Here is a 24,865-nt window from a genome sequence, read left to right as displayed (position 1 = left end):
AATCTTCACCCTGCCACCCGGATGTCAGAATGTATGGCAAAGCCTGTTGAAATGGCAGCTGCCCAGGAGACCGTGGAGGTCCTGGCTCCGAAGACTCAGGAGGAGCAGTGATGGGTGTCTAATTCTGAGGGTGAAGCAGTCATTTTCCAGACAGCAAGACAAAGACACAGGTGAGCTGTCAATAACGAGATAACAGATTATAAAGGTGACTCTGGGGGCCTAGAGGGAACATGTTTGGGTACAAATGCAAACAGGACTCAAAATTCTAGTCTTTGATAAATCAAACTTCATAAAACATTATGAAGGATTAGCTGGGCTTGGTTTCTATAAGCCTGGCACTCTGGAGGCTGAGGCAAGAGGGTCATTGTGAATTTGAGCACCAGTCTGGACTACATAGTAAGGTCTTGTTGCAGAAATATAAAATAAGCCTTGGCAAGGTGGCTTAATCCCAGCTGTAATCCCCACTCTTGGGAGGTGGAAGCAGGAGACCCAGGAGTCTAAAGCCACATCTGCTACATATCAACTCAAGGCCAGCTTGGGCTACCTGAGACCTTGTCTCAGAAAAAAAAAAAAAAATTAAACCATGAAATTACTGACTCTGGCTGGGGGAGTAAGGTGTGCCAGAGCTTTGCACACACGGGTCCTGGCTCCTATCCTGGCACTATGTGCGTGAACACACAGAACTTAGTGGGACCACAGGAATGAAAAGCCTAAAGCTACGGACCAGACTTGTATCTGGAATTCAGAAATCTCAGATTGACAGGTGATCTGACAGAAACCGGCAAGAGGCTAAAACACAGATGTGCCAAAACCTCTGGGTCTCGTGTTTGGACAGTTTTAGGGTGCTCAGCCTAAACAGAGATCTGGAAAACACAGAACAGCAGCACAGCCATACATCAGTAGGTGACATAGAGGCAGGCTAGGGAAGACACACTGCCGTGTGGACCCTCAAGTCCTGCCCCCACAGAAACGCCCACATCCCTTCAGGCCTCAGGGCGAGTAGTCCTGGAGGGAGGCTGAGGCTCCAGCTAGGGCGGCTGCGTCTCACTTGGATGACGTCTGAAGGAGCAGGCCCAGTGTGCTCTGCATCTGTTGCCACATTCAGGGCTAGACACAGGCCCAGGTCCCATGGGCTCCAAGCACGGCCCCCGTAGGGAAAACTGGACAGAAGAGCAGGGCTGTTGGGGAGCAGGGAACTCTTCGGGTGTTGTTACTGTGCTGTGTGGCTGCAGGAGGCTGACTTGGGTCTAACCGAGCTGTCAAAAGCCTGCTAAGGCTGCCACACCACATCAAACGGTGCTTGCAGTGGCCAGGAAGAGATCCTGGCCTGGAGTAAAGCGGGGACCCACAGGGACTCCTGGCCACGGCTGCCTGGCTCCTTTTCCCGACAGAGCCTGAGGCTGGCCACTGGCCCCGCAGCCCTGCTGAGGTCACACTTTTACTGTGTAAACTGCTCTGTGGCTCTGGGCGGAGCCTCCCCCCTGCCGATCTATAATTTCTCAGAAAAAAAAAAAAAAAAAAGGGCTGAGGAATAACCTGGAAAATGCCCCAGAGATGGGGCAGCATAGTGGAAGCCACAGCCCCCTGGCCCTCCCAGACCAGTCTACTTCCTCTGTCTGCTTAGAGATAGGTCCTGATAGCCCACAACCTCCCCGAGAAGCTGCCCCTCCTGAACCCCAGCACTGCCTTTCCTGGCCCCTCCCGTGTGCATTCCCACCACCCCAGGCAGGGCAAAGGGACAGAGCTCAAGGCAGCCTTTGCTGAGCTTCGGCGTGTCCACCAGGTCACAGCTCTCAGGCCCTGGAGAAGGAAGCTGAGATGTGGCTCCGGCAGGGTGAGTGGTGGAGCCAGGGCCAGGTTGAGGGCCCCACGAGCAGTCCCCGAAACCTCCCCCGGGGCAGCGTGTTTCCTGGGGTCTCTGTACACGAGGAAGTAGTGGGTAGTTAGGCCCTCCTTGCTGCTGAGGCAGCAAGAGACCTGTGGAAGCTGGCTGGCTCTGGCCCTTCAGGCCTGGGTGCCCCACTGCCTGCCTGCCAGCCTTGCCCAGGAGGGTTGTGTTGGGGAAAGCAAATATGAGGTAGCTGGTGGCCCTGCCAGGTGTTCCTAGAAGAGGCCCTGGGGGAGGGGCAGTGGCCAGACACCAGCTGACCTAGAGGTCACAGGAGGGCTGAGACTGGGCCCTGGACAAACCCCTGGGCTGGGAAGCACAAATGGCGGAACCCACTCAGGCTGTTAAGAAACCCTAGCTCAAGCCAGGCAGTGGTGGCGAACACCTTCAATCCCAGCCCTCAGGAGGCAGAGGCAGGTAGATCTCTGTTGTGAGTTCAAGGCCAGCCTGGTCTACAGAGCGAGTTCTAGGACAGCCAAGGCTACACAAAGAAACCCTGTCTCATAAAAACAAAAATTCTACAAAAAAAAGAAAGAAAGAAAAGAAAAAGAAAGAAACATGGGCAGGGCTGTAAGAAACAGGTATCCGCTGCTTAACCTGACACAGCCATCTGCTCAGTACGGGGGTGAGTCGGGGACTCCCCAAGACCCACGCGCTCCCCTAGTGTACCCTCATCTTGGCTGAACCTACTTGGAGAGAGGGCCCTCTACCTTGAGCAGCCAATCCTGTAAGGCCACTCCAACAAGCCTCTACCTCCGACCCTACAGGGGCAGCCTTCAGAGCCCCTCCTCTTCCCTGAGGGAGACTTTCTTCCCGGCATCTCCGCACCCAGGAGACTTGCTGTGGAGACTAAGTGCCCAGCACGAGAGGGTTAAAGGAGACAGCGGTGTGGGGCAGGGCCAGCTTAAGGCTGCCAGCTACTGGCCGTGAGGAAATCCAGAGGGCAGCAGCCTGCACCTAGACACCTCGCTTGCTTGCTCACTGCCTGCAGCCAGGTCTGTACAAGGCACAATGGCCCCGAGGACAGGTGAGGAACCCGTCTCCCCTGCCATTTGCTCTGAGGGTAGCTGGCCCTCAACCCGCTGGTGGGAATTCTGGATTGGGTCGCGGATACTACTAACTCTGACCGCAGAGGGTCTCTGTCACGCTTCCCCTGGGTGGTGGCACTGGGGATGGTGGGCCAGACGAAGGCAGGGCAGGCAGGAGCAAGCACCTCACCCCTGAGAATGACAAGATGCAGAAACCGGGGCTCAGCGCTCCTCACGGTCCCACCTCATAGCGTGCCAGGATGGTTGGTGTACCAGCCACGGCCTGCGATCGTCTTCCTAGCTGCCGAGCCTCTCAGGGACCTGCCCCTGGGTGAGTAGGAAGCCGGCGTCTTATTGCTTGCCTCCTTTGGCGTGCTACCATGATGCCGGGGCCGTCCCGCCAGTCTCACTCCAAAACCACCATTATGCAGTCACACCAGACGCATGCCGTGTAGGTGCAGAACCGTGCTGTCCTGCCTCACCTAAGCTGGAGTTCTCAGCACACCCCTGAGGTAGATTTAGGATGGAGGTGCTGGCCGAGTCCGTGTGGGTTGATGTAGATGGTCAGGGTTTTCTAGACTCCATTCTTCTACCAACAGAATATACAGCCTGCATATACTGGGGAGCAAAACAGGATGTGCGTCCCCCATCTGGGGGCCTAACAGGCAGGGAGTGCCCAGCTTGCTGTCCAGTCATTGAGGACCACAAATGAATATGCTGCCCGGGTCTATTCCAGAATATTCTGGAACAGCCAGGTCTAGGCCAGCAGCTCGGTTCTGGTTTTCAGCCTGACTGTTGTGTATACCCCAGAGGATACAGACTGCCACATGGCCTAGTGGCCAAGGGCCCAGTGAAGCCAGGGTAAAATGGAAGAGCCAAGTCCTCGGTGTCCCTGCAGTGAGATTGGAAAAGTGAAGTTGCTTCAAAGCCTAGGACCTGGCTACCCTACCATTGTCTGCTTGGTATCAAAGTGGGTTGACCAGATGTCTTAGTGTACAAACAACATCCTTCTCTTACAATGGCTGAGGACTAGGGAAGCCCAGGGTTTGGCTCACATCCTGGGCCACAGTCCTCTGGGCACCTCCTTGCCAAGCCCTTCTCCCCACAGGAGGCCCGGCCCTGGTGGTGCTTCTGGCTTTCTGGGTGGCACTAGGCCCCTGTGACCTGCAGGGGACAGATCCTGGAGCATCAGCAGATGCCGAGGGCCCCCAGTGTCCCGTCGCCTGTACCTGCAGCTATGACGACTACACAGATGAGCTCAGCGTCTTCTGCAGTTCCAGAAACCTCACACAGCTGCCTGAGGGCATCCCAGTCGGCACCAGGGTCCTGTGGCTGGACGGCAATAACTTCTCCTCCATTCCCTCAGCGGCTTTCCAAAATCTGTCCAGCCTGGACTTCCTCAACCTGCAGGGCAGCTGGCTGAGCAGCCTGGAGCCCCAGGCCCTGCTGGGCCTGCAGAACCTCTACCACTTGCACCTGGAGCGGAACCTGCTCCGCGGCCTGCCTGCTGGCTTGTTCACGCACACACCCAGGCTGGCTTCACTCAGCCTGGCCAACAACCTCCTGGGCCGGCTGGAAGAGGGGCTGTTCCAGGGCCTCGGTCACCTCTGGGCCCTCAACCTGGGTTGGAATAGCCTAGTGGTACTGCCGGACACGGTGTTCCAGGGCCTGGGCAACCTCCGGGAGCTGGTGCTGGCCGGCAACAAACTGGCTTACCTGCAGCCTTCGCTCTTCTGCGGCTTGGGTGAGCTGCGCGAGCTGGATCTGAGCAGGAATGCACTGCGCAGCATCAAGGCCAACGTCTTCATACACCTGCCCAGGCTGCAGAAGCTGTACCTGGGCCACAACTTGGTCACAGCTGTGGCCCCTGGTGCCTTCCTGGGCATGAAGGCACTGCGCTGGCTGGACCTGTCCCATAACCGCGTGGCAGGGCTCCTGGAGGACACCTTCCCAGGCCTGCTGGGTCTGCATGTCCTGCGCTTGGCGCACAATGCCATCACTAGCTTGCGGCCGCGGACTTTCAAAGATCTGCACTTCCTGGAGGAACTGCAGCTTGGTCACAATCGCATCCGGCAGCTGGGCGAGAAGACATTTGAGGGCCTGGGGCAACTGGAGGTGCTGACCCTCAATGACAATCAGATCCACGAGGTCAAGGTGGGTGCCTTCTTTGGCCTCTTCAATATGGCTGTTATGAATCTCTCTGGCAACTGTCTCAGGAGCCTCCCGGAGCGGGTGTTTCAGGGGCTGGGCAAGTTGCACAGCCTGCATCTGGAGCACAGCTGCCTGGGCCGCATCCGCCTGCACACTTTCGCCGGCCTTTCAGGGCTGCGCAGGCTCTTCCTCAGGGGCAACGGCATCTCCAGCATGGAAGAACAGAGCCTGGCAGGGCTCTCTGAGCTGCTGGAGCTCGACCTTACCGCCAACCAGCTCACGCATCTGCCCCGCCAGCTTTTCCAGGGCCTTGGCCAGCTCGAGTACCTGCTCCTCTCACATAACCAGCTGCCCATGCTGTCTGTGGATGTCCTGAGACCCCTGCAGCGGGTCTTTTGGCTGGACGTCTCACACAACCGCCTGGAGGCGCTGTCTGAAGGCCTTTTCTCACCACTGGGGCGGCTGCGCTACCTCAGCCTCAGGAATAACTCTTTGCAGACCTTTTTGCCACAGCATGGCCTGGAGCGCCTGTGGCTGGATGACAACCCCTGGGACTGCAGCTGTCCCCTCAAGGCACTGCGTGACTTTGCCCTGCAGAACCCCGGCATCGTGCCCCGCTTTGTTCAGACTGTCTGTGAGGGGGATGACTGCCAGCCGGTGTATACCTTCAACAACATCACCTGTGCCGGCCCTGCCAACGTCTCAGGCCTCGACTTACGAGACATCGGCGAAACTCACTTTGCGCACTGCTGACCCTGGCCACTACTGGCCTGGGTTGGCCTAATGCCGCCTTGTGATCAGGACAGTCTCTCACTGTTACCAGAATAAGCTGGCTCTCCAAGCCAGTGGGGGAGGGAAAATACCTGCCCATCTCTAGGGGCCAGGCCTGGGCTGCTCACTTCCTGGAAGCAGAGCAGTACTGGCAGCTATGCGGCCTAAATTCAGAAAGGCTGGGCGCAGGCTGGGTGCCCGAGGGCCCAACCAGGAGGGAAGTGCTCAGCAGCGCTCCCTGCTGGCAACAATTAAATCAACCTTCAGTGTGAACTTGGGGAAAGGTGGTCTGTGGTCTCCATGCTCTTTGTCCCCACCCCTGTCCTGTCCTAGCTCTGCCGAGCCCAATCTGGGCCTTGCTGGTATTGGGAACATGTGTCCCACTTCATCCTGCTGTGTCCATGTCCCCTAGGGCTTCTTAGGACCCTGTCCTCCAACCCTGGGAACTGCAGGCACTCAAGTCCGCCCCCCCCATCCTGGCACTGCACCCCTCCCTCAGGGCACTGCCCTGGAGCCAGGTGGGGTTCTCACAGCTGTCCAGATCCCAGGCAGTCAGAGCACAGGGGTGGAGGCACCACACTGCCCACCGCTGGGCAGTAACGGCAGGAGTTGAGGACAGCACCTTCCCATCTGACTGCAGGAGCCATCCCCTGCAAGGCGCCCCAGACCCCCAGTCTCCCCTGACACCTCAGCTTTGCCCTAGGAAGATAACAGATCACCATCTGCTTTCCTTTCTGACCTTTCCAGAAGGAGGAGAGGGCCTCTGGGCCTCAGCTCACCCTTGAACGCTCATCCTATGGCCTGTAGCTGCCCCAGGCCTTCAGTAACATGCCTGGCAGACCCCACAGGTTTCTGAAAACACAACATGCCCACGCCCATCCCCCAAAACAAGACACACATCCTCACCACATCCCCAGGCCCCTTATATCTTTACTAATACTGCTTGTTCCAGCCTTAGAATGTACCAAAAGCCATCTCACTGAGGACAGAAGGGTCTGGATGCTAAGTTCTTCCCAAGGTGGGGTGATATGTTTAATGGCAGATTCCTGTAAGTTAACCAGATGTAGCTGTAAACCACACAGTGTATCACAGAAAGCTCCATAGCACAGCCCTTGTGGGCGGGCACTCAGGGTCAGTCAGGATGAGAAAGTATCGGCCAGCTCACGTATGGTGTGACGGGCTGAGCAGCCTGTGGATCTGGGGCAGAAGCGACTAGGGCTGGACAAAGCCCACGGGTTGGAGGTTAAGGCTGTGACTATCTCAAGAAACTAGGACCCAAGCCATGCCCTCAGCTGCTGATGGTAAGTAAACTCTACCCAAACACTACTGGGAAATGTCACTCCACTGCATGGAGATAATCACATAGACCAGCCATTGCTCAGGTCAGCAAATGCAGGCCCCAAGACAGTCCTGAGGACCTCTGCTCCCAGAGTTCCCGTAGTCTGTGAACAGAGCACACAGTGCCAGGAGTGCTATGAGACTATCTGTCAGGAGAGCAGAGCAGGCATCCTGTGCAGAACTTTCTGGGCTATGGAAGTGAGCGCAGAGTATGCAGGGCTCTTGGGAAACTCCTGGATGAAGTCACCGCCCTCTTCCAGGCTCCTGGTGAGCTGGGGATCGAGGGGAACAGAGCCTGCAACAACAAAAGCCAGGAAAGGGCGACAAGATGGCTCAGTGGGTAAAGGTGTGTGCTGCCAAGGCTGACGACCTGAGTTCAAGCCCCAGGACCCACATGGTGGAAGGCGATAAGTGACCCCCACAAACTGTTTTCTGACCTCCCCATGTACACTGTGGCATATGCACACCCACAACCCCCTCCCCAACGAAGAAATAAAAACAAGAGGGGGCTAACATAAGACGGCAGCAGGCGAGAATGCCAACCTACCACTCACTTACCAGAAGCTCAAGCTGCCGGCCCCGTGACCTCCCACTTAGACAATGTGGGGCAAGTGGCAGGAGCCTAGTATCCTGACACAGGCGTTCCCAGAACACAGCTGGGGGTGGGCAGCCCACATAAGCCTCAAGTTGGACACATACTGAAGAGAGGCCCAACTCTTCAGTCAGACCCACTCAGAAGCCTGGCAGGTGGAATTTGGGGCCCCAGCTGGCTTGCTCTTGACACTTACCTAAAAAGGGGACTCCGGCCAGCTGGGCCAGCTCCTCCCCACCGCCCTTGGAGAAGACATTGGTGCACTCCTAGAAAACAAGGGCTGTGAGGGTCCAGTTTGCAGACCCATGGCCAGGGCGAGACCTCCAGCTGGTCCAGGGAGAATACCCAGGTAGTACCAGTGTCCTCTCTAGCCAGGAAGTCACTTACATGAACTGATGGACCCACTTACTTACTAAGTCACTGACTGCATGCCCTGTTTTGTACCCCCTCAGACCCTGAAATAGCCTCATTTTCCAAGACTTACAGCGCAGTGTGGGCAGGCGAAGCCACTCATGTTCTCTATGACCCCTATGACCTGCAGCCCAGTCTTCCTACAGAAAGTCAGCTCCCGCCTCACATCCCCAACAGACACTGCCTGTAGATCAAAGTGAAGGGCCAGTCAGTCACAAGGCAGCCAAGAACCAAGTAACCAGCTGGGAACTCGGCCCACCACTGCCCAGCCCAACCAGAACAAAGACACACAGACAGACAGACACACGCACCCCAGGTGAGATTTGAGGAGATGCCACAGACAGACAGACACACATACACACCCCAGGTAAGATTGGAGGGGATGCCACAGACAGACAGAAACACACACACACACACACACCCCAGGTGAGGCTGGAGGAGATGCCAGTGGTACCTGTGGTGTGGTGACCACGAGGGCCCCCAGAGGCCTATAGGGGCGCAGGGCTTCCACAGTGGCCATGTGCTCATCAGAAGTCCCTGGTGGCGTGTCCACAACCAGATAGTCCAGCTCCCCCCAGGCCACGTCAGACACAAACTGCTTGATCAGTGCTGCGGAGACCCAGAGACCAGCGGTGACCTGAGAGAGGGCTAGGCAGGGGGGGGCCCATCTTCTCCAGCTCCAGGATCTACCAGCTGCTCCTGGGCAGCTCCCAGGGGACAATGGGAACACCTGCCACACAGGGCAGCCAGGGTCCTTGGTCTGCGAGGTAACTGGGGAGGCAGAGCCCCACGGCCCCCACAGGCACACTCCTTTCCTACAGCTGTGCCAGCTGCTAGCACTGAACTGTCTCCACACACTCCACCCTCTGGGCTGTAGCCGGCTTCCATGAAGGCCCCAGGTGAGGATGGAACCTTGCGTCTCCTAAGGGCCTCTGTGCGCTCAGGCCCAGAGGAAACGGCCCGTCCTGAAGCACCTTGCTGGCACATCCAGGAGCGACAAGCCATTCACCCTAAGAGTGCTTTTCCTCCCAGGCGGCCCCTCACTGCAGCCGGGATGGTTTAACGTTCCCTCCTTGAAGCTCGGCTCGTGGGCCACTACACACCGTGGGGCCTTACACCGGTGTGTGCCGGGTGAGGGCGAGGCTCTCCGAAGACCTCCCTTCCTAACTGAACTCAGAGTGGCTGACGGTTTCACAACCAAAGCCAAGCACAGCTTCGCCCTTGACCTTGGTCTCACGGCACTCCCTCCATCCAGAGGCTGTGAGAGGCTTCTCGGGGGCACAGGCGTGTGCATATTCTGCTGGGTGGGCATGCGTGACAAAATTGTCCAATGGGACAAAATCTCCACCACCAAGAGGCCAGGGCTGGATTCTGACTTTACCCAAAGGCAGCAGCCATGATAAGAGGAAAAATAGGCGCAATAAAGACATACTGAAGAGTCGGCTGGGGGACTTGCCCTCACCGAGTTCTTACCATGTTTCTTGGGACCCCTCCACACCACGGCCTCATCAGGGTTTTCCAGCAGGAAGCCCACAGACATGAGGGAGATGCTCTGCTCCTGATCCACAAAGACGGGCACCCAGCCACTGTCACACTGGTGCACTGCCTTGCCTTGCGCACGGAGCATGTGTGGGATGCTAGGACCGCACAGATCTACATCTAGGATCCCCACCTGAAAGAAGGCGGATGCTGAGGGGTGGGGAGAAGCCTTCCAGGCTTACTGGGAGCTACAAACTAGTAAGTGCAGCAGCTGTCGACCCTGGTTGGGGCCTCACCTTCTTGCCCTGGTGGCGTAGCGCCAGGGCCAACTCCGTGGAGATGGTACTTTTCCCAACGCCCCCCTTTCCAGAGAGGACAAGGATGATGTTTCGCACGCCAGCCAGGTTCCCGGGCTCTGGTGAGAAACAGGAGTTGGGGTGTCCGGGAGAGCGACAAAGACAAAGGCACCTAGGTAGGGTTTTCTAGAAGTCCCAGACCTGTCTCGGTCTCACTTCTGTATGAAGTGGAGCAACTGAAGGCATGTGCACACGTGATAAATCCTCAAACTGCCCGCTAATTTCAACAGACACAGAGGAAACTAGCAGGACAGTTTACCACGGCTAGGCGGCACCTGGGCACGAACGCATAGATTCCACATTAGAATCTGCAGAGGGCTTCCAGCTGAGGACCCAGAGCAGCCATAACCGCCTACATGTGCATCCGCGTCACCCGGCTGGCTCAGTAAACAAGGGGACATGGCGCACACTGGCGTCTCGAGCTTTCGGCCGCTGCATTCGGTCCGCCTTCAGACTTCCCCGACCCCTCACGCTCGGCCAACCCGCACGCTCACCAGCTACCGCCTCCATCCCGCCACCAGCCGCTCTTCGCGGCTCCCTTCCGCTTCCTCTCCTAACTCTCCGAGCCTTTGAACCAATGACAACCAGGGTCCGCCCCTGACTCATTTTGAGAGGCCTGGGCACGCACTCTTCAGCCAATCAGGTCACCTAAAGCGTTCCCGAGCCTGGCAACTGATGATGACGCCACGGACACAGACCTACTTCCGCATGCTTGTCCAATGGTGATGCGAGACGCTTTCTGACCGCTCTAGCGAGGACCAGTAGGAACTTCGGTTCAGGATTGACAGGTCGTACAAGCCTCTCGACAGCAGTCCTGTCTCGCGAGACCCGCCCCCGCGCGAAGCCGCGGGAGAGCCCGCCTTCGGCGGCCGGGCCAATGCAGTGCGGGGGCGGGGATTGTTTGCGTCGCGGCCGGAACGGAAAGTGGGTCAGCGCCCGCGGAGCGCGTTGGCCGCAGGTGAGCCGCGCCGGCCCGGCCAGGCCCGGCGGGCGGCGCGCTGACCTTGCAGGCGGTCAGACCGGCCACCTTTTGTTCCCCGGCGGTGGCGCTCGGGTTTCTGGGCGGGGACCTCGGAGCCAGGCGCCAGCAGCATCGCCGTAGCGAGATCCGCGAGCCCCTGGCGAGGGAAGCAACCTCTGGCCCCGCGGAACCCGAGCGCGGCCGCGTCCCGGGACGTCTCTGGTTCATTCATTGGGTTCCTTCTGTGTGCTCCTGGACGGCGCTCAGCCAGCCCAACTGCTGTGGAGTGCTGGGCGCGGCCGCGCTCGGCCCCTTTGTGGGTGACCGGGGCGAGGTAGGGTAGTGCAGTGGGTCTGCCGGGGACTGGAGGCAACTAGGACCGAGCCGACCATTAGACCCAGACAGTCCCCTCGGGAGAGGAGATCCAGCCCTCCCAGAGCCTTGCATTTTGTCAAGGCCCGAGTAGAGTTTAAGGATGTTACCAAAGACGGAACTGGGTTTGTAGAGTGGGGCGTGATGGGTAAGAGGGAGTTGTGTGGTGCAGGAAGCAGTGGGTCTCCAGCGACAAGGAGGAACCACTTCAGGTGTGTTGGAAGAAGGAGTGTCAGGGGTGGATGACAGCTCTGTTTCTGGCATGAGGAACTGGATGCTGGGGATGCCATTTGCCAAAGTGGACAGCGGAGGAGGAGCAAGTTAAGTGTGATATGCCTGAGGGGCAGCAGCTCCTGAACGGAATGCAAAGATGGGCTGGGGCACGTCCAGAGTCATGGGTGTCTGGGTTGCGTTTCACACCATCGCCCTGGGCTTGATTGAGATGCTCAGATACTGGAGCCAGGTATGAGCTTGTGGGAGTTCCTGGAGCCCAGGCTCAGTGTCCAGGGCCCTGGAGTCCCCATCTTTTGGTGGGTCTATGACCTAGCCTGCCAGGTAGCCCAGAAATGCCAGGGGACAGAGTTGTGGGGTGTGGGTATGGGCCTTGTTTGGGAATTCTGGCACATATGTGTCTTTAAGGCTTACAATTATGTTTTTTTTTTTTTCCTTCCAGGTCTTCTCCACTATGGCCCGGCGTCCTCGGAGTAGCAGGGCATGGCACTTCGTTCTGAGTGCAGCCCGCCGAGACACAGATGCCCGAAACGTGGCTTTGGCAGGCACCACTAACTGGGGCTATGACTCTGATGGGCAGGTAGGTCCCAGTAGCAAGGTGGTGATGACCAGTGTATGGATAGGGAGTGAAAAAGATGCTGAGGCAGGTGACTGGACTCTCTCCGGGTATATCATGCTTAGAAGGAGGGCTCTTTGGCCTGGTAAATAACATGTAGCCTGAGTGTGACAAAGACTCAAGACTGGCAGGGATCCTTGCCCATGGAGTGTAAATCCTGGACAGTGCTGGTCAGTGTAGGACAGATGCCTGCTCATCAGCCCTGCCAATTTCTAGACTAGCTGCTGTTGGCAACTTGGTGCCCACCTTCTAGATATTTTTGTTTATTATTGTGTACTAGTTAATGGGCAGTTTATCAGGGGACTTTTTTTTTTCCTCTGTGGGGTTTGTTCTCTCTTGCCACCTTTATTTGGGGTCTGGGGATTAAACTTAGGTTGTCCCTGATGTGCAGTAGCAAGCATGCACATGCTCAACCATCTTGAGGACCCTGGATGTTTCTTTTGCTACACAAATGTTCGCTTTATATTCATGCGTGTAAATACTCACTTCATCTGTAATGTATAAAAGGATCTGTGAACTTTTTTCCCTTTTTGAGTCGGGGTCTCTGTGTAGCCCTGGCTAACCTGGAACTAAGCCAAGCTAGCCTTGAATTCAGAGATCTACCTGCCTCTGCTTCCCAAGTGCTGAGATCTAAGGCATGTGCCACCATGCCCAGCCTTTTTATTTTAAAAATAGTCTCACACTATAACACAGGCTGGCCTTGGACTGGAGGCAGTTTATTTATTGTGTGTGGGCACATGTGTGCTATGACGAGCATGTGGAAGTCAGACACCTTGCAGGACTTCGTTCTCTCCTTCTACTCTGTGGTAAACTCAGGTCATCAACAAACACCTTTTTTTTTTTAAATTTTTAAATCCATAAGTTCAAATTTCTAAGAGTTGCTTTGTTGTAGATTCTGAGCACAGGAGGCCCAGGAATGTAGGGCACAGGGTAGATACCAGCTTAAGGCACCTGACTAGGCTCTTGGGGGTGGCTCTTGATTCGTCTTGCTATACTGGACTGGTATTCTGGCTCTGCCCTGTATTGCCTCTGCTCTGATGTCATACCTCCCTGCAACAGAGTCCCTTCTAGAAGCCCATGGGATCACCAGGGTGTGAGGATACTTGGAAGCCACAGAGTTACTGACTGGGTCAGCAGTGTCCCTGCAGTTCTGGGAGGCCTCTGAACTTGAGGGGTCAGCCCAAATTTTCAGCTACACCCAATGACAGGGTACCCTGGAACAGCCTGTGTGCCTGTTCCTGCCTCTCAGTCATCACTGGGGGGTGGAAGCAGCGATACTCATGCCTGTGATGCGATGAGTTTGCTGTGCCGTGTAGTCAGATGGCAGCGAGTTCCTGGTGTCCCTGGCCCCTCCCTCCTGTCCTAGGTAGATTGACCTCATACCCTGACTCCTGAGTCAGTGGATTGCCTTGGCGTTAGAGGATCCCATCATTGCCAGTGGATACAAGGTCTGCTCTATCTGGGGCATAAGCCTTTCCTTCAGGCAGGATAGCTGTTCAGGTTGTCTTCTGAGGGGCCTAAGTTAACCTTGGCTGACAAAACATCTTGTGTCTGGCTCCTTGTAGAATTACTACTCCCCTATGCCAGCACACAGGGCCTGGAGTTGGAGGTCAGTTTCCAGTCTCCCCTCAGCTGTCTGTTGCTGGCCACTTCCTCACCTGCTCATGGTACTGCACGACCACCATGATGGTTCTTGGGACTTGGTGTGCGATTTGGGGCCCTCCCCAAGGAGCTGGTGATACTGCAAAAGAAGCAGAGAGCAGGACAGTGGAGAGCCTGAATATTGTGAAAAGAATATGGGGGTGAAAGGTCTGGTCTGAGCACCTCTTATTGGCTGAATGCTCCCATCTAGAGAATGCAGTGATCAGCTGGTGCTCTGCTCATAAGAGGTGGGCTATGTGTCCATATAGATGGTAGAGCTGATGTGGTGGTGGTCTGCTCAGGTTATAGAAGGGTCATGGGGTGAGGCAGAGGCAGAGGCCAAAGCTTCAGGACTGCCAAGCCAGCTAGCCGAGCATCAAACAGGGATCCAAGGGCCTGCAGAGGACCTGAATAGGAATAGTGTCAGTAGCTGGAACTTGACCAGCCCAGCTTTGTCTACACCTCCACCAGGCTCCGAGGACTGAGCTCAAGCCTCAGGACTGCAGCACCTTAGGAGTGCAGTGCTGCAGCTGAGACTTGAAGCAGCTCCATTAGCCCACTAGGATTCATTAAGTACCCGGCATGGAGTGGGGCTCACATCCTAAGGCTTAGATCTTAGGCTGTGAGGAGCCGGATGCTAGACCTTGCTGACAGTACCAGCCCCATGATTTAGGAGACCTTGTGCTACCTGGAGAAGGCAGGAGGTGAGTGCTAGAGGGGCCCATCTCAATGGGCTGTGGCAGTTGGGGCTGAGGGCTGTGCAGATTGAGTTTCAGAGATCCATTAAGAAGCCAAGTGAGAAGCTATTGCGCGCACACACACACACACACACACACACACATATACACCCGGGTCACCGCCTCGTTTCGCTGTACTGTTGCAGGCATAGAAGCCCAGCTTTGGCACTGAGGTTACCTATGCTGTGCACTGGAGAACCACAGGTGTCTAGATTCTTCTCTGGTGGCTATGAGAAGGGGTCGGGTAGCCTGGCCATGGGAAAACTGCCATAAGTAGAATAATCTACCCCTTCCCTCCCAGCACAGCGACTCAGACTCTGACCCTGAGTACTCTTCCCTGCCACCATCCATCCCCAGTGCTGTGCCTGTGACAGGAGAGTCCTTCTGTGACTGTGAGGGCCAGAATGAGGCTGCCTTCTGCAACAGCCTCCACACAGCACACCGTGGCAAGGACTGCCGTTGCGGTGAGGAGGATGAGGGTGAGTACTGTCACCAGAGCCTGTGTGGAGCGCTGGGGAGGTTCTCTGGACCAGCACGGTACCGCTTTGCTCCAGCCCTGCCTAATGTGGGCCCTCTGTCTTACAGATTTTGATTGGGTCTGGGATGACCTGAACAAGTCCTCGGCCACCTTGCTGAGCTGTGATAACCGCAAGGTCAGCTTTCACATGGAGTACAGCTGTGGCACTGCAGCCATCCGGGGCACTAAGGAGCTAGGGGATGGCCAACATTTCTGGGAAATCAAGATGACCTCTCCTGTGTATGGCACTGACATGGTAAATGGCCAGGCAAGAGGGTAGCTGCCACGGGCCCTGCCCCTAGGCACCTAACTAGCCCAGCCTCACTGTTTGCAGATGGTGGGCATTGGGACATCAGATGTAGACCTGGACAAGTACCACCACACATTCTGCAGCCTGCTTGGCAGGGATGAAGACAGCTGGGGCCTCTCCTACACTGGTGGGTGTTGCCTGGGTAGTGGGTGGGGCTAGCAGTGCCACAGACCTCCCAGGCTTACCCATCTACTGCTCCAGGACTCCTCCATCACAAAGGGGACAAGACAAGCTTCTCGTCACGCTTCGGCCAGGGCTCTATTATTGGCGTACACTTGGACACCTGGCATGGGACGCTGACCTTCTTCAAGAACAGGAAGTGCATAGGTGAGAGTCCTTCCTGACCAGGTCTCAGGCTGACCTGGAGACCAGAGTTGGGAGCCTAGAGGGTGGGGTCAGGCAGTCTGTGATCTGAGGCTCTCAAGGGTGGGCAGGGCTTGAAGCCCAGGTGGGGTTAGCAGGCCAGAGGTGAGTCTGTCCTCTGTGTTCAGAGTGGCATGAGCTGTTCACCATGGTGCATTACGGGAGGAGCTTCCTGGCTCCTGATCTACATGGCACTCAGGCTGAGTCTTCCTTCCAGGAGTGGCTGCCACTCGGCTGCAAAACAGAAGGTTCTACCCGATGGTGTGCTCCACAGCTGCCAAGAGCAGCATGAAAGTCATCCGCTCCTGTGCCAGCTCCACCTCCCTGCAATACCTGTGCTGCTATCGCCTGCGCCAGCTGCGGCCAAACTCAGGGGATACCCTGGAGGGCCTGCCCTTGCCACCGGGACTCAAGCAAGTGCTGCATAACAAGCTGGGCTGGGTCCTGAGCATGAACTGCAACCGCTGGAAGTCCCCTGTGCCCACTCCGGGCACAGCCACAGCTGGTGCCGAGAGCCCCGAGACCAGGCCCTGTCAGAGGAAACGCTGCAGAAGAAGCTGACTTCTCCAGCTGGATGCAACTACCTTATTCTGTCCCTTCCAGCGCAGCAGGAGAGGGAAGAGCTGAGGTCTGTCTAGGCGTGTCCCCATCTCCCTGGAGCCAGGACAGTCTGTTGGCCAGGAGTGCGGAGGCCATCCTACTGCATGTGCTGGTGGTGGGGAAGCAGCGCTCCTGTCTGTGCTGTGAGTTGCCAGGTATCTTGGGGACAGCAGCTCGAACCCTTCTGGACCTAAGATTACAAGCCTGGGATACTTTTGACTCAGAGTGGACACTGACAGGCCAGGGAGAGGGAGATGGGCTGTCCCAACCCACAGGGCCTTGGGGTCTTCCTGACTTGCAATTGCATGCTGTCAGCTCCTGCCCGTTACATGATGTCAGTGGGTGCCCTGCGAAGGGATTTTGTCTCATTCCCATAGGCTATACCATTAAAAGAGTCCTCAATAAGGCCTGAGCTGCCTGTGCCTATGGTTTACCTTCCACTGTGTCTGTCCAGCAGCTTGGATCTCTTCTCCTGAGGGTGTACCCTAAGCTTCCAGATAGCAATGGAATTGGGAATTGCCCAACTGGGCACTCGGCCCTGCAACCAGTGTCCAGGCCGAAGGCACGGTGAAGCCCCAGTCACTTCAGGGCCCTTGCTGCCTACTACCTTCCAGACTCTTCTCTTCACCCCAGCTTCCCTTACACCCTTACCTCCCACGATGCTTCCATTTGACCAGGGAACAGTAGTCTACCCCAGACTGAAAAATGTGGTGGCTGGGCCTAAACCTTGCCTGCCTCTCAGAGTGACTGTCTCTTGGGCGGGCTTGTCCTATTCAGCCGATGGTCAGGAGGCAGCCCAAGGATGTCACAGGTGTGGTCAAGAGCTCAGGTCCAGCAGGAGGTCGGGGTTGGTGGTAGTCAAGAAGATACAGATTCGGCGTGAGATGTCCGGTCCCACCCTGCGGGGCTGCCTGCCTGCCTGGACCTTCACAGGGAGGTCAGCTAGGAGACTCAGGCGCTCCTGCTCCGTGCTGCAGTCCAGTAGAGCCTAGGGTGGGGACAGGCGTAAGTAGGTGGGGCCCTAGGTCCTAGTCCTGGGAGGGGGGACTTGGGGAACTTACCTGTTGCAGAAGGCGGGGGGAGGGGAAGGCAGCAACAACAGCATCCGCCACAGCCGGGCTGACCCGGTTGAACTGTCTGATTTGCCGCCACCACACTCCTCGGAGGCCAGAGCCATCTTTGGTCACTTGCTGGCCTGCGGCCCAGTGCCCTGCTGTGCAGAAGGAAAAGGCCCAGGAGTCCCGGGACTGCCTGAAACGGGAGGGGAACCATGACACAAGCCTTGAGAACTCTTCATCTGTGTGCCTCCAGCCCTGTCCCACCTCCACACTGTCCCTGCAGGGGTACGTACTTGGAGGGGCGCTGGGAGAGGGCCTTGGTGAAGGCACACACGTACTGACTCAGCTCCCGCCACGAGGCCACCAGCAGCACATCCAGGTTTGCATGGAGCTGAAGCAGCACCAGGGCCTGGGTAGCATGAGAGTGGGTATGGGCCTCTAAGGAATGCCACCCCAGGTGTGCTAGGAACTGAGCCCAGCTCCGACAGGCCGAAGTCAGCAGCCCAAGTGCAGAGACCAAGGCCAGCCATTAACAACTCGGGCAGCCCTCACCTCTTCCACCTCAGGCCAACTGACGGCCACCTCTGCATGGGCTTCCTTTGACTTCTGTAGCTGCCATGTCTTCTGAGAACTGGGCTGGTGAGACCTGAACAGAGGGGACCTTTGGGCTGCCAAGTCTGCTTCTGCAGGGCCCACCCAGGGCAAGTGGGGCCAGCTGTGTCACAGTAGCCCCTAGGGGCAATCCCATTTTTCTGGAATCCCATTCAAGCCAACCCTACTGGTTCAGGGAGAGTGTTACCACAGGTATGCATCCAGTCCAATGACAGCCAGGTGGGGGCGGATGGGGCTGTTGGGAGAAAGCCAGGGCACGGAGCAAGGTGGGCCTGTGATCTGGAAGCAGGAACAGCCACATGTCTGTTCACAGGAGTACTATGACAGCAGGCCCACAGCCACCAGTATGGCCGGTTTCCAGAGGGAAGAGGAACTGCGTGAAGCTGACAGGTCCTATCTGTTCTCTGGGGATTGGCTCTGCTTCCTTAAGGCCCAGCTGTACACAGGCACACTCCAGGTTTTGGTGCAGAAGTGAGCCAGCCCCCTTGCTTCTGGTCCACTTCTACACCCAGCAGGTGCTCAACAAATGGCCCTTGGACACCAGCACCCACAAAGAGTTTAGCAGAATTGTGCTCCAGGCAAATATCAGGCACTGTTTCCCTTGAGTCCAGGGAACATGAGCAGCCAAGGGAGGGATTACCAGCCATTGTAGGCAGATCCCACAGCCAGCTCATATGGACACTACCAGCCAGAATTATAGGTTCTTCCTTTACCCCCGGACCAGTCTGTAGCCCAGATCACCACTCTCAGTTCTCCCAAAGGACCTTCCATGCTCTTGTGTCTAGAGCACTCAGCAGATTCCCTCATATTACCCTCAACACCTCTATGGTAGCTCCAGCCCATCCCAGACTGGGGAACCAGTCATACAAGACAAATGATAGGTCTTTTCCCAAGTACCTGGGTCAGCTGCATAGCACTCTGAAGAAACTCTTGGGGTTCTAGCAGCAGCAACTGTTCCTGCTCATTCTCAGCCCACGCCTCCAGAGGCACCTGTAGGGGACATCACCGGCCCTGCTAACCACCTGTGTGGACCCAAGGCTTCCCCCCTGCTGCCCAGCCACCAAACACTGTCAATAACTCTCCAGCTTTCCACACAGTGAAGTTCTGGCCTGCCAGGTCTGCTCCCTAGAAGTCTCAGAGTACGAAACTAGCCCAACTCCATCAACAGCAGGAACCTGACCCCATCCTCATTGCCAACAGGAGGTTCTGACAGCAGTTGAGTTCAGGTTTCTTGTGTTAAGAAATGCGACTTGAGCATCCTTCAGCTTTTAGGTTACTCCTGTGCAAGGTAAGAAAGATGAATGCAGCTACTTCGCTAGCCAGAGGCAAAAGTGAAACCTGGAATAAGACTGGCACTAGGCTGGTGATATGGAGACACTCACGCGGCTGGGGGCTGGATCGGGCCTCCCAACGCTCCACTGCAGGCTGCGGGACTGCTGCTGCGGCTCGATGCGGCATTCACAGCCTAGCTTGCCCAGCGCCTCCATCAGGATGTCGGAGCCTGCATATTCCAGGACAGCTGGGGCAGGCAGGCGACAGCTCGGTCATTCCACCCTCTCCCGTGAGAGCTTGTGGGTGACGGGTGGCCAGCCCCAAGTTCCCAGCCTTCCCGCCCCTAGACCCGCACCTGGATCCACGCACACCGCCAGACGACTCAGGACCTGATCCGCCCGTAAAGCCTTAGCCGCCGCCCTGTGCTCTCTTACTGTACTCGAGGTTTGCGTGCTGACTTCCCTGAAGGCGGCCCCTTCGCCGTCTGAGTCGGAGATCTCCCAGGTTTGAGGTCGCCGCTGACCCAGGCCCCGGCCCCGACCCCGGCCTCGCGGGCTCTTAGCTCTCCTAGGTTCTACGTCTGCCATAGCCCACTCTTCCTACAGCTTCCGGGTGTAGCCGGATGCTTTTGTACAGGACACCGGCCGCTTCCGGATCGGGAGAGCTCTAGAAGCGTAGGTTTCCGGTGGTGTAAGGACACAGGCATGGCGCGCAAGAAAGTGAGACCCCGGCTAATCGCCGAGCTGGCCCGCCGCGTGCGCGCCTTGCGCGAGCAGCGGAACCAGCCGCGAGACTCGCAGCTCTACGCCCTAGACTACGAGACTCTGACCCGGCCGCATTCGGGTCGCCGGCTGCCGGTGCGCGCCTGGGCCGACGTGCGCCGTGAGAGCCGCCTCCTACAGCTGCTCGCCCGCCTCCCGTTGTTCGGCCTGGGCCGTCTGGTCACCCGCAAGTCCTGGCTGTGGCAGCACGACGAGCCGTGCTACTGGCGCCTCACGCGTGTGAGGCCCGACTACACGGCGCAGGTGCGCTCTCTCCCCGTCCCGCCCGTTCTTGCCTACACTTTCTTCATCTTGCCCACCCAGGACCATACCGGCTGCTCCTACCCACCCTGAACCACCTGGGCCTGTATGTCTCCCTTACCCACGTAACTTAGTCTCAAGGGGCTCTATGTTGACAATTCTCCCTCTTGTTCTGCAGAACTTGGACCACGGGAGGGCCTGGGGCATCCTGACCTTCAAAGGTAAGGCTGGGTGCTTGTTGGAGCCGATGATGGTTCGCAGATTATCCAGCCAGCAGGCAGTCAGCTTGTCTTCTTTCCCCAGGGAAGAGTGAGGATAAGGCTCGGGAAATCGAGCAAGTCATGTACCACGACTGGCGGTTGGTACCCAAGCACGAAGAGGAGGCCTTCACTGCATTCACTGCGAAACCAGAGGACGGATTGAACCCTGTCCCCTACCCACCTCTGCTGCGGGCCATGATCCTCGCTGAACGACAGAAAAACGGGGATACCAGCGTCCAGGAGCCGCTCCTGAACCTGGAGAGGACTCGGGTGCATCCCTGGGACTACCCTGCAAAACAGGAGACCAAAGGGAAGGCCAAGGGCACCCCAGTCTAACTGCCAGAACGGGCAGAGAAGTCATGTGAGTCATTTGATGGACAAGTGTCTTTGACTGCGCCAGACCTCCCTTTTGGTGGACAGTTCGACCCTACAGCCCTGACACACCTGCCAATGAATCGATGGGGCAGTTGACAGGCTGTCATTTTCAGGCAGCCTCTTGCTCATACCTCGGTCTGGAAATAAACGCACAAAGTGGCCTGTGCTGTGTTTTCATTACGTGGGTACCGTAGTACGGGGGAGGGAAGGCAGCGGTCCGCAGCAGGGCGTCTGGTGCTCCAGTACACTCCAGCAGGTCTTAGGCCCTGTGGCTGAGCCCTGGGCTCAAATGTGCTGGGACTGCAGAGCCCGCGCCCGAAGGTCCTTTAAGGGAGGCCCCGCCCCCTCGCCGTCTGGCCCGCCCCATCCGCCGCCATGATCTGCCTGGTGCTGACCATCTTCGCCAACCTCTTTCCCGTAGGTGAGCTCCAGGGCGGGCTGGGCCCGGGCTGGGGGCAGCGCGGTGGGGCACGCCTTAAGCCAGTACTCCCGCAGCCTACAGCGGCGTGAACGAGCGCACCTTCTTGGCAGTGAAGCCCGACGGCGTGCAGCGGCGGCTGGTGGGTGAGATCGTGCGTCGCTTTGAGAGGAAGGGCTTCAAGCTAGTGGCACTAAAGCTAGTGCAGGTATGGGCGCGCAAGCGAGCTGGTGGGTCCAGGAAGAGGACCGGGCGGGTCTAGGGTTGGGGCCCTGGTACTGGTTGCTCTCCCTCCCCTAGGCCTCCGAGGAGCTGCTGCGGGAGCATTATGCGGAGCTTAGCGAGAGACCCTTCTACAGCCGCCTAGTTAAATACATGAGCTCTGGCCCTGTGGTGGCCATGGTGAGTTTCCGATGACCTGCAAGGGGAGGGGGAGGCCTTGGGAGCTCTTATCGCGCTGACAGTAGCCCCTGCAGGTGTGGCAAGGACTGGACGTCGTACGTGCTTCGCGGGCCCTCATAGGGGCCACTGACCCAGGGGACGCCATGCCTGGCACCATCCGTGGGGATTTCTGCGTGGAGGTTGGCAAGTAAGTCCTACCAAACTCCCTGGCCACCCCTCACCCTTCCTCTGCTGCTCACTCGCCATTTCCACACAGGAACGTGATTCATGGCAGTGACTCGGTGGAAAGTGCTCACAGAGAGATTGCGCTTTGGTTCGGTGAGGATGAGCTTCTGTGCTGGGAGGACAGCGCCGGGCACTGGCTGTATGAGTAGATGCTACTGAACTCAGCATTACCAACCTGGAGGTTGTTGGTCTTCTGCAGTCTTCAGAGCTCAGCAGCAGTGAGTGCTTGCTGAGGGTGCGGGTCCACCCGACCCACTCTGTCCAGGGACAGCCACTCCCACATCCCTCCCTTTTCTTTTCATAATAAACTGCAGAAAACCCTTGTGCACTGGTGTAGTTTCAAGACAAAAGTAGTGTTAAGACATTTATTACATACAGAGCAGATATGTGAGTTCACTTGCAAGGCCAAAGCCTGAGGAGAGTTGCACTGGCCCCTTCCTCCAGCTGCACCCACCCAGCTAACCCCAGTCACTTCACACTCCTGTGGGAACAGACAAGGGACATACATCACAGTGGAGAGGTGGCAGGATGGTAGGGAGAAGCCTGCAGCTGCACGTTGCTGCAGCTTGCCGTGGCCAGATGGGTTCAGGGGCAATGCCCCTGGATCTGTGCTTCTCAGGTGGGGAAAGGGCAGTAGAGGCCAGCTGACTCTGATCAATGCCAGGGCAGCACCTGCCTCCACACACTTGCTTCTAACTGTGCCCATCCTGGCCAGTCCTCAGCTCTTCTGGCCTCTGCCTGGCAGCCTCTTGTTAGTTGCTCTCCAAGGGAGCAGGCCACAGCTGGCAACCCTAGGCACTTAGTACGTGTCCGGGAGCTGGGCTCCTTGGAGCCCTGTGCAGGAGGCAGGCCCTGGGAGCACACCATCCTCCATTAACCTGAGGCTGAGCCTGCATCCTAGGACTAACTCTGGGTACACCAGGGACACCCTTCTTCCTGAGGCCTGTGCCTGCCCTGGCAGCCTGAGAAATTCTACCCTTGGGACTTCTGGGATGGACAGGGCACTAGGGTCTTGCTCCTCCAAGGTGAATCTTGTGCCTAGGAAGAGCCTAGAGGACACTGGTCCATGAGGGGCTGGACAACCTTTGGGATCCCTCGGGTTAATGGGTATTTGTCATCTTTTGAAGCAGCTGCCCCAGGGAGGCTGGCCCTGAGCTTTCATGCCAGGTTCCCAGGTAAGACCCAGGCTGGGGGCCAAGGGAATTTAAGTTTGGAGATGGGGAAAAGCCCAGAGAAGGCTGGCTGAGGTCCAGGAATCTAGACAATCCTAGCCTTGCTTCTGGGCAGAGGACAGTGGCCAGGCCTGGGTCCCTCAGGGAGAGCAAGGGTTTGGGACTCAGGAACCCCTTCCTCAGGGCTGCATGCAAAGCAAGTAGACTTGGGGAAGACTCGGCAGTATGAGGCTCTTGCTCCTGCCAGGACTAAATGAGGCCTGAGTGGAGCTAGGGCCACCTGTAGGGGCTGCCCATAGCAATCTTGGTCCTGACTTGCCCTGAGGGGCCCCTGGGACTTCATTTGGGCTGGGTGTTGGCCAGGGCCAGGAGCTACTGGAGAGAGGGTGTCCCAGAGGCTCTCTCCTCCCTGATGGGAAAGACATCCGCTCCTGCCTCACTCCCCATAACTCGCTTTACCCCTCTCTAACAGCTGGGGGCTGGACCTCAGGCAAAAGCTGCAAGTTGAGAGGTTAAAGGGGGATGGACGAACCTGACTGCCCCAGGGAACAGGCGAGGGGGCAGGCAGGTAGGGTCCTATGTACAGTTGGCATCAGGCAGGGCAGGCTCTCACTCAGGGGTGTAGGACACCTGCCACACAATGATGTGGCTGCGCTCAGCCTTGGACAACACGGGCTTCACCTGGTTCACATCCCCGGCACCTTCCTCGGTTTCATCATCCTCGCCGTCCCCTGGAGGATTGGCAGCCGTGAGGACTCCCACATGCCCACACCGGGCCCTACCTCTAGTTTGTGCCTACTTACCAATTCGGAAGTCAATGTAACCTTCACCACCACTCAGCACCAGTGCATTCTTCAACTTCTGGCCTTCAGAATCTGCAGCAGGCGCAGCAGGCGCAGGGCCCTCTGATGGGCTGTCTAGCACACTGCCATTGAGAGTGGCCAGCACATTTCCTGTCACGGGCAGAGGAATCTCAGGGCTATAACCCCCTGGAAAGGTCACAGCTGTGCTACTGGAGCACAGTGGGCAAAGTGGGTTCAGATCATCTGTGTACCTGGCACAGAGACAAAGAACTTGACGGCATCGCGGTGCCCATGGAAGCAGAGCTGAGCCTGAGCCATGGAGCAGTAGGGGATGAAGCTACTGGCTGCCTTGTCACTGCTGTCGTCCCCATAGACATGGATGATGCCCCCTGGGCGGGTCCCCTCCCCAGATGTTGGAGATGTCTTGTTGGCTGGGAAAACAGGGACAGGAGACTAGGACTACCTTATTTTCAGCAGGAAGCTGGAGACAGTGAGGGCTGGGAGCATAGCAAATGCCCTAGACCACAAGGGGCAAGTGCTGAGGGCTTACCTCGGAGCCCCAAAAGCTGGCCTCGATGCAGGACCACAGCTGGGGAGGAGAGAGAAAGGAAGGCTGAGCTTGGCCAGAAAGGTGGCTCCCCAGCCCACCTACTCTGCGAACTCTTTAGCGCAGCTGCTGCTTCCCTGATAGGTGTCCTCCAGGGTTGGGAACTTACTCTCAGTCAGGGGGATGGAGATGACAACCCCGTTGCCAGTGCCCACCCACAGACGGTTGCCTGCAATGAGGAGGGCTGTGATGCGCACGAAGGAGAAGCCCAGCTTGCCGGTACCTGAGTGGGAACAGGAAGAGGGGTCAGTGCAGCCAGTGGTGGGTCCCACGTGCT

General features: G+C 57.4%; 7 protein-coding genes across 32 annotated transcripts in view; 4 read left to right on the top strand and 3 right to left on the bottom strand.

The window, feature by feature from the left end:
• Positions 1–1,681: 1,681 nt before the first annotated feature.
• On the top strand, positions 1,682–6,125 carry Igfals (insulin like growth factor binding protein acid labile subunit). 4 transcript variants are annotated; one of them, XM_042283827.2, is made up of 2 exons: positions 1,682–1,834; positions 4,025–6,125. In XM_042283827.2, the coding sequence occupies exons 1-2, from the start codon at positions 1,819–1,821 to the stop codon at positions 5,818–5,820; spliced, it is 1,812 nt and encodes a 603-aa protein (XP_042139761.1). In that variant the 5' UTR covers positions 1,682–1,818; the 3' UTR covers positions 5,821–6,125. The 4 variants fall into 4 exon arrangements, 3 of the variants coding, with proteins under 3 accessions (XP_042139761.1, XP_006971710.1, XP_042139760.1); XR_013053052.1 differs by lacking the exon at positions 4,025–6,125 and adding an exon at positions 2,656–2,793 and having other exon boundaries at positions 1,737–1,834; XM_006971648.4 differs by lacking the exon at positions 1,682–1,834 and adding an exon at positions 2,767–2,915.
• A 716-nt stretch (positions 6,126–6,841) lies between these two features.
• On the bottom strand, positions 6,842–10,861 carry Nubp2 (NUBP iron-sulfur cluster assembly factor 2, cytosolic). Of its 3 annotated transcripts, none has more exons than XM_042283831.2 (7): positions 10,713–10,861; positions 9,955–10,073; positions 9,653–9,851; positions 8,634–8,788; positions 8,253–8,363; positions 7,965–8,034; positions 6,842–7,471 (listed from the first exon to the last, which is right to left on the bottom strand). In XM_042283831.2, exons 3-7 carry the CDS (start codon positions 9,804–9,806, stop codon positions 7,326–7,328), a joined length of 636 nt encoding a protein of 211 aa, XP_042139765.1. In that variant the 5' UTR covers positions 9,807–9,851; positions 9,955–10,073; positions 10,713–10,861; the 3' UTR covers positions 6,842–7,325. The 3 variants fall into 3 exon arrangements, with proteins under 3 accessions (XP_042139765.1, XP_006971711.2, XP_076433686.1); XM_006971649.4 differs by lacking the exon at positions 10,713–10,861 and adding an exon at positions 10,509–10,641; XM_076577571.1 differs by lacking the exons at positions 8,253–8,363; positions 10,713–10,861 and adding an exon at positions 10,509–10,642.
• On the top strand, positions 10,794–16,774 carry Spsb3 (splA/ryanodine receptor domain and SOCS box containing 3). The gene is given in 8 exon segments (XM_006971650.4): positions 10,794–10,992; positions 10,994–11,309; positions 12,021–12,158; positions 14,874–15,051; positions 15,158–15,345; positions 15,424–15,526; positions 15,601–15,726; positions 15,980–16,774. Coding segments are annotated over 8 exon segments (1,494 nt in total). The 5' UTR covers positions 10,794–10,891; the 3' UTR covers positions 16,324–16,774.
• On the bottom strand, positions 12,890–19,891 carry Eme2 (essential meiotic structure-specific endonuclease subunit 2). Of its 3 annotated transcripts, XR_013053053.1 has the most exons (9): positions 19,660–19,891; positions 19,415–19,551; positions 18,930–19,022; positions 18,220–18,311; positions 17,973–18,066; positions 17,714–17,829; positions 17,424–17,613; positions 14,019–17,350; positions 12,890–13,935 (listed from the first exon to the last, which is right to left on the bottom strand). XR_013053053.1 is itself a non-coding variant. In XM_006971713.4 (8 exons), the coding sequence occupies exons 1-8, from the start codon at positions 19,889–19,891 to the stop codon at positions 17,180–17,182; spliced, it is 1,125 nt and encodes a 374-aa protein (XP_006971775.1). In that variant the 3' UTR covers positions 12,890–17,179. The 3 variants fall into 3 exon arrangements, 2 of the variants coding, with proteins under 2 accessions (XP_006971775.1, XP_015860865.1); XM_006971713.4 differs by having other exon boundaries at positions 12,890–17,350; XM_016005379.3 differs by having other exon boundaries at positions 12,890–17,350; positions 19,415–19,533.
• Positions 19,892–19,914: 23 nt separating this feature from the next.
• Positions 19,915–21,123, top strand: Mrps34 (mitochondrial ribosomal protein S34). Its single transcript, XM_006971651.4, has 3 exons — positions 19,915–20,329; positions 20,505–20,547; positions 20,630–21,123. The coding sequence occupies exons 1-3, from the start codon at positions 20,009–20,011 to the stop codon at positions 20,920–20,922; spliced, it is 657 nt and encodes a 218-aa protein (XP_006971713.1). The 5' UTR covers positions 19,915–20,008; the 3' UTR covers positions 20,923–21,123.
• A 99-nt stretch (positions 21,124–21,222) lies between these two features.
• On the top strand, positions 21,223–22,330 carry Nme3 (NME/NM23 nucleoside diphosphate kinase 3). Of its 2 annotated transcripts, none has more exons than XM_006971652.4 (5): positions 21,223–21,382; positions 21,457–21,587; positions 21,680–21,781; positions 21,856–21,968; positions 22,038–22,330. In XM_006971652.4, exons 1-5 carry the CDS (start codon positions 21,337–21,339, stop codon positions 22,153–22,155), a joined length of 510 nt encoding a protein of 169 aa, XP_006971714.1. In that variant the 5' UTR covers positions 21,223–21,336; the 3' UTR covers positions 22,156–22,330. The 2 variants fall into 2 exon arrangements, with proteins under 2 accessions (XP_006971714.1, XP_015860897.1); XM_016005411.3 differs by having other exon boundaries at positions 21,290–21,382; positions 21,493–21,587.
• A 27-nt stretch (positions 22,331–22,357) lies between these two features.
• Positions 22,358–24,865, bottom strand: part of Mapk8ip3 (mitogen-activated protein kinase 8 interacting protein 3) — a 42,209-nt gene continuing 39,701 nt past the window's right edge. For all 18 annotated transcript variants that reach the window (XM_076577532.1, XM_076577536.1, XM_076577534.1 and 15 more), the window contains 5 exons: positions 24,698–24,811; positions 24,532–24,570; positions 24,233–24,412; positions 23,982–24,131; positions 22,358–23,909 (listed from right to left, as the gene is read on the bottom strand). In XM_076577532.1, coding sequence (XP_076433647.1) covers positions 23,788–23,909; positions 23,982–24,131; positions 24,233–24,412; positions 24,532–24,570; positions 24,698–24,811 — 605 coding nt within the window. In that variant the 3' untranslated portion in view covers positions 22,358–23,787. The remainder of the gene's footprint in view (positions 23,910–23,981; positions 24,132–24,232; positions 24,413–24,531; positions 24,571–24,697; positions 24,812–24,865) is intronic.

Source organism: Peromyscus maniculatus, chromosome 8, assembly GCF_049852395.1.
Source record: "Peromyscus maniculatus bairdii isolate BWxNUB_F1_BW_parent chromosome 8, HU_Pman_BW_mat_3.1, whole genome shotgun sequence".
Lineage (NCBI taxonomy): Eukaryota > Metazoa > Chordata > Mammalia > Rodentia > Cricetidae > Peromyscus > Peromyscus maniculatus.
Note: the sequence above shows the minus strand (reverse complement) of the source record. Positions and strands in the feature narration are given on the sequence as shown.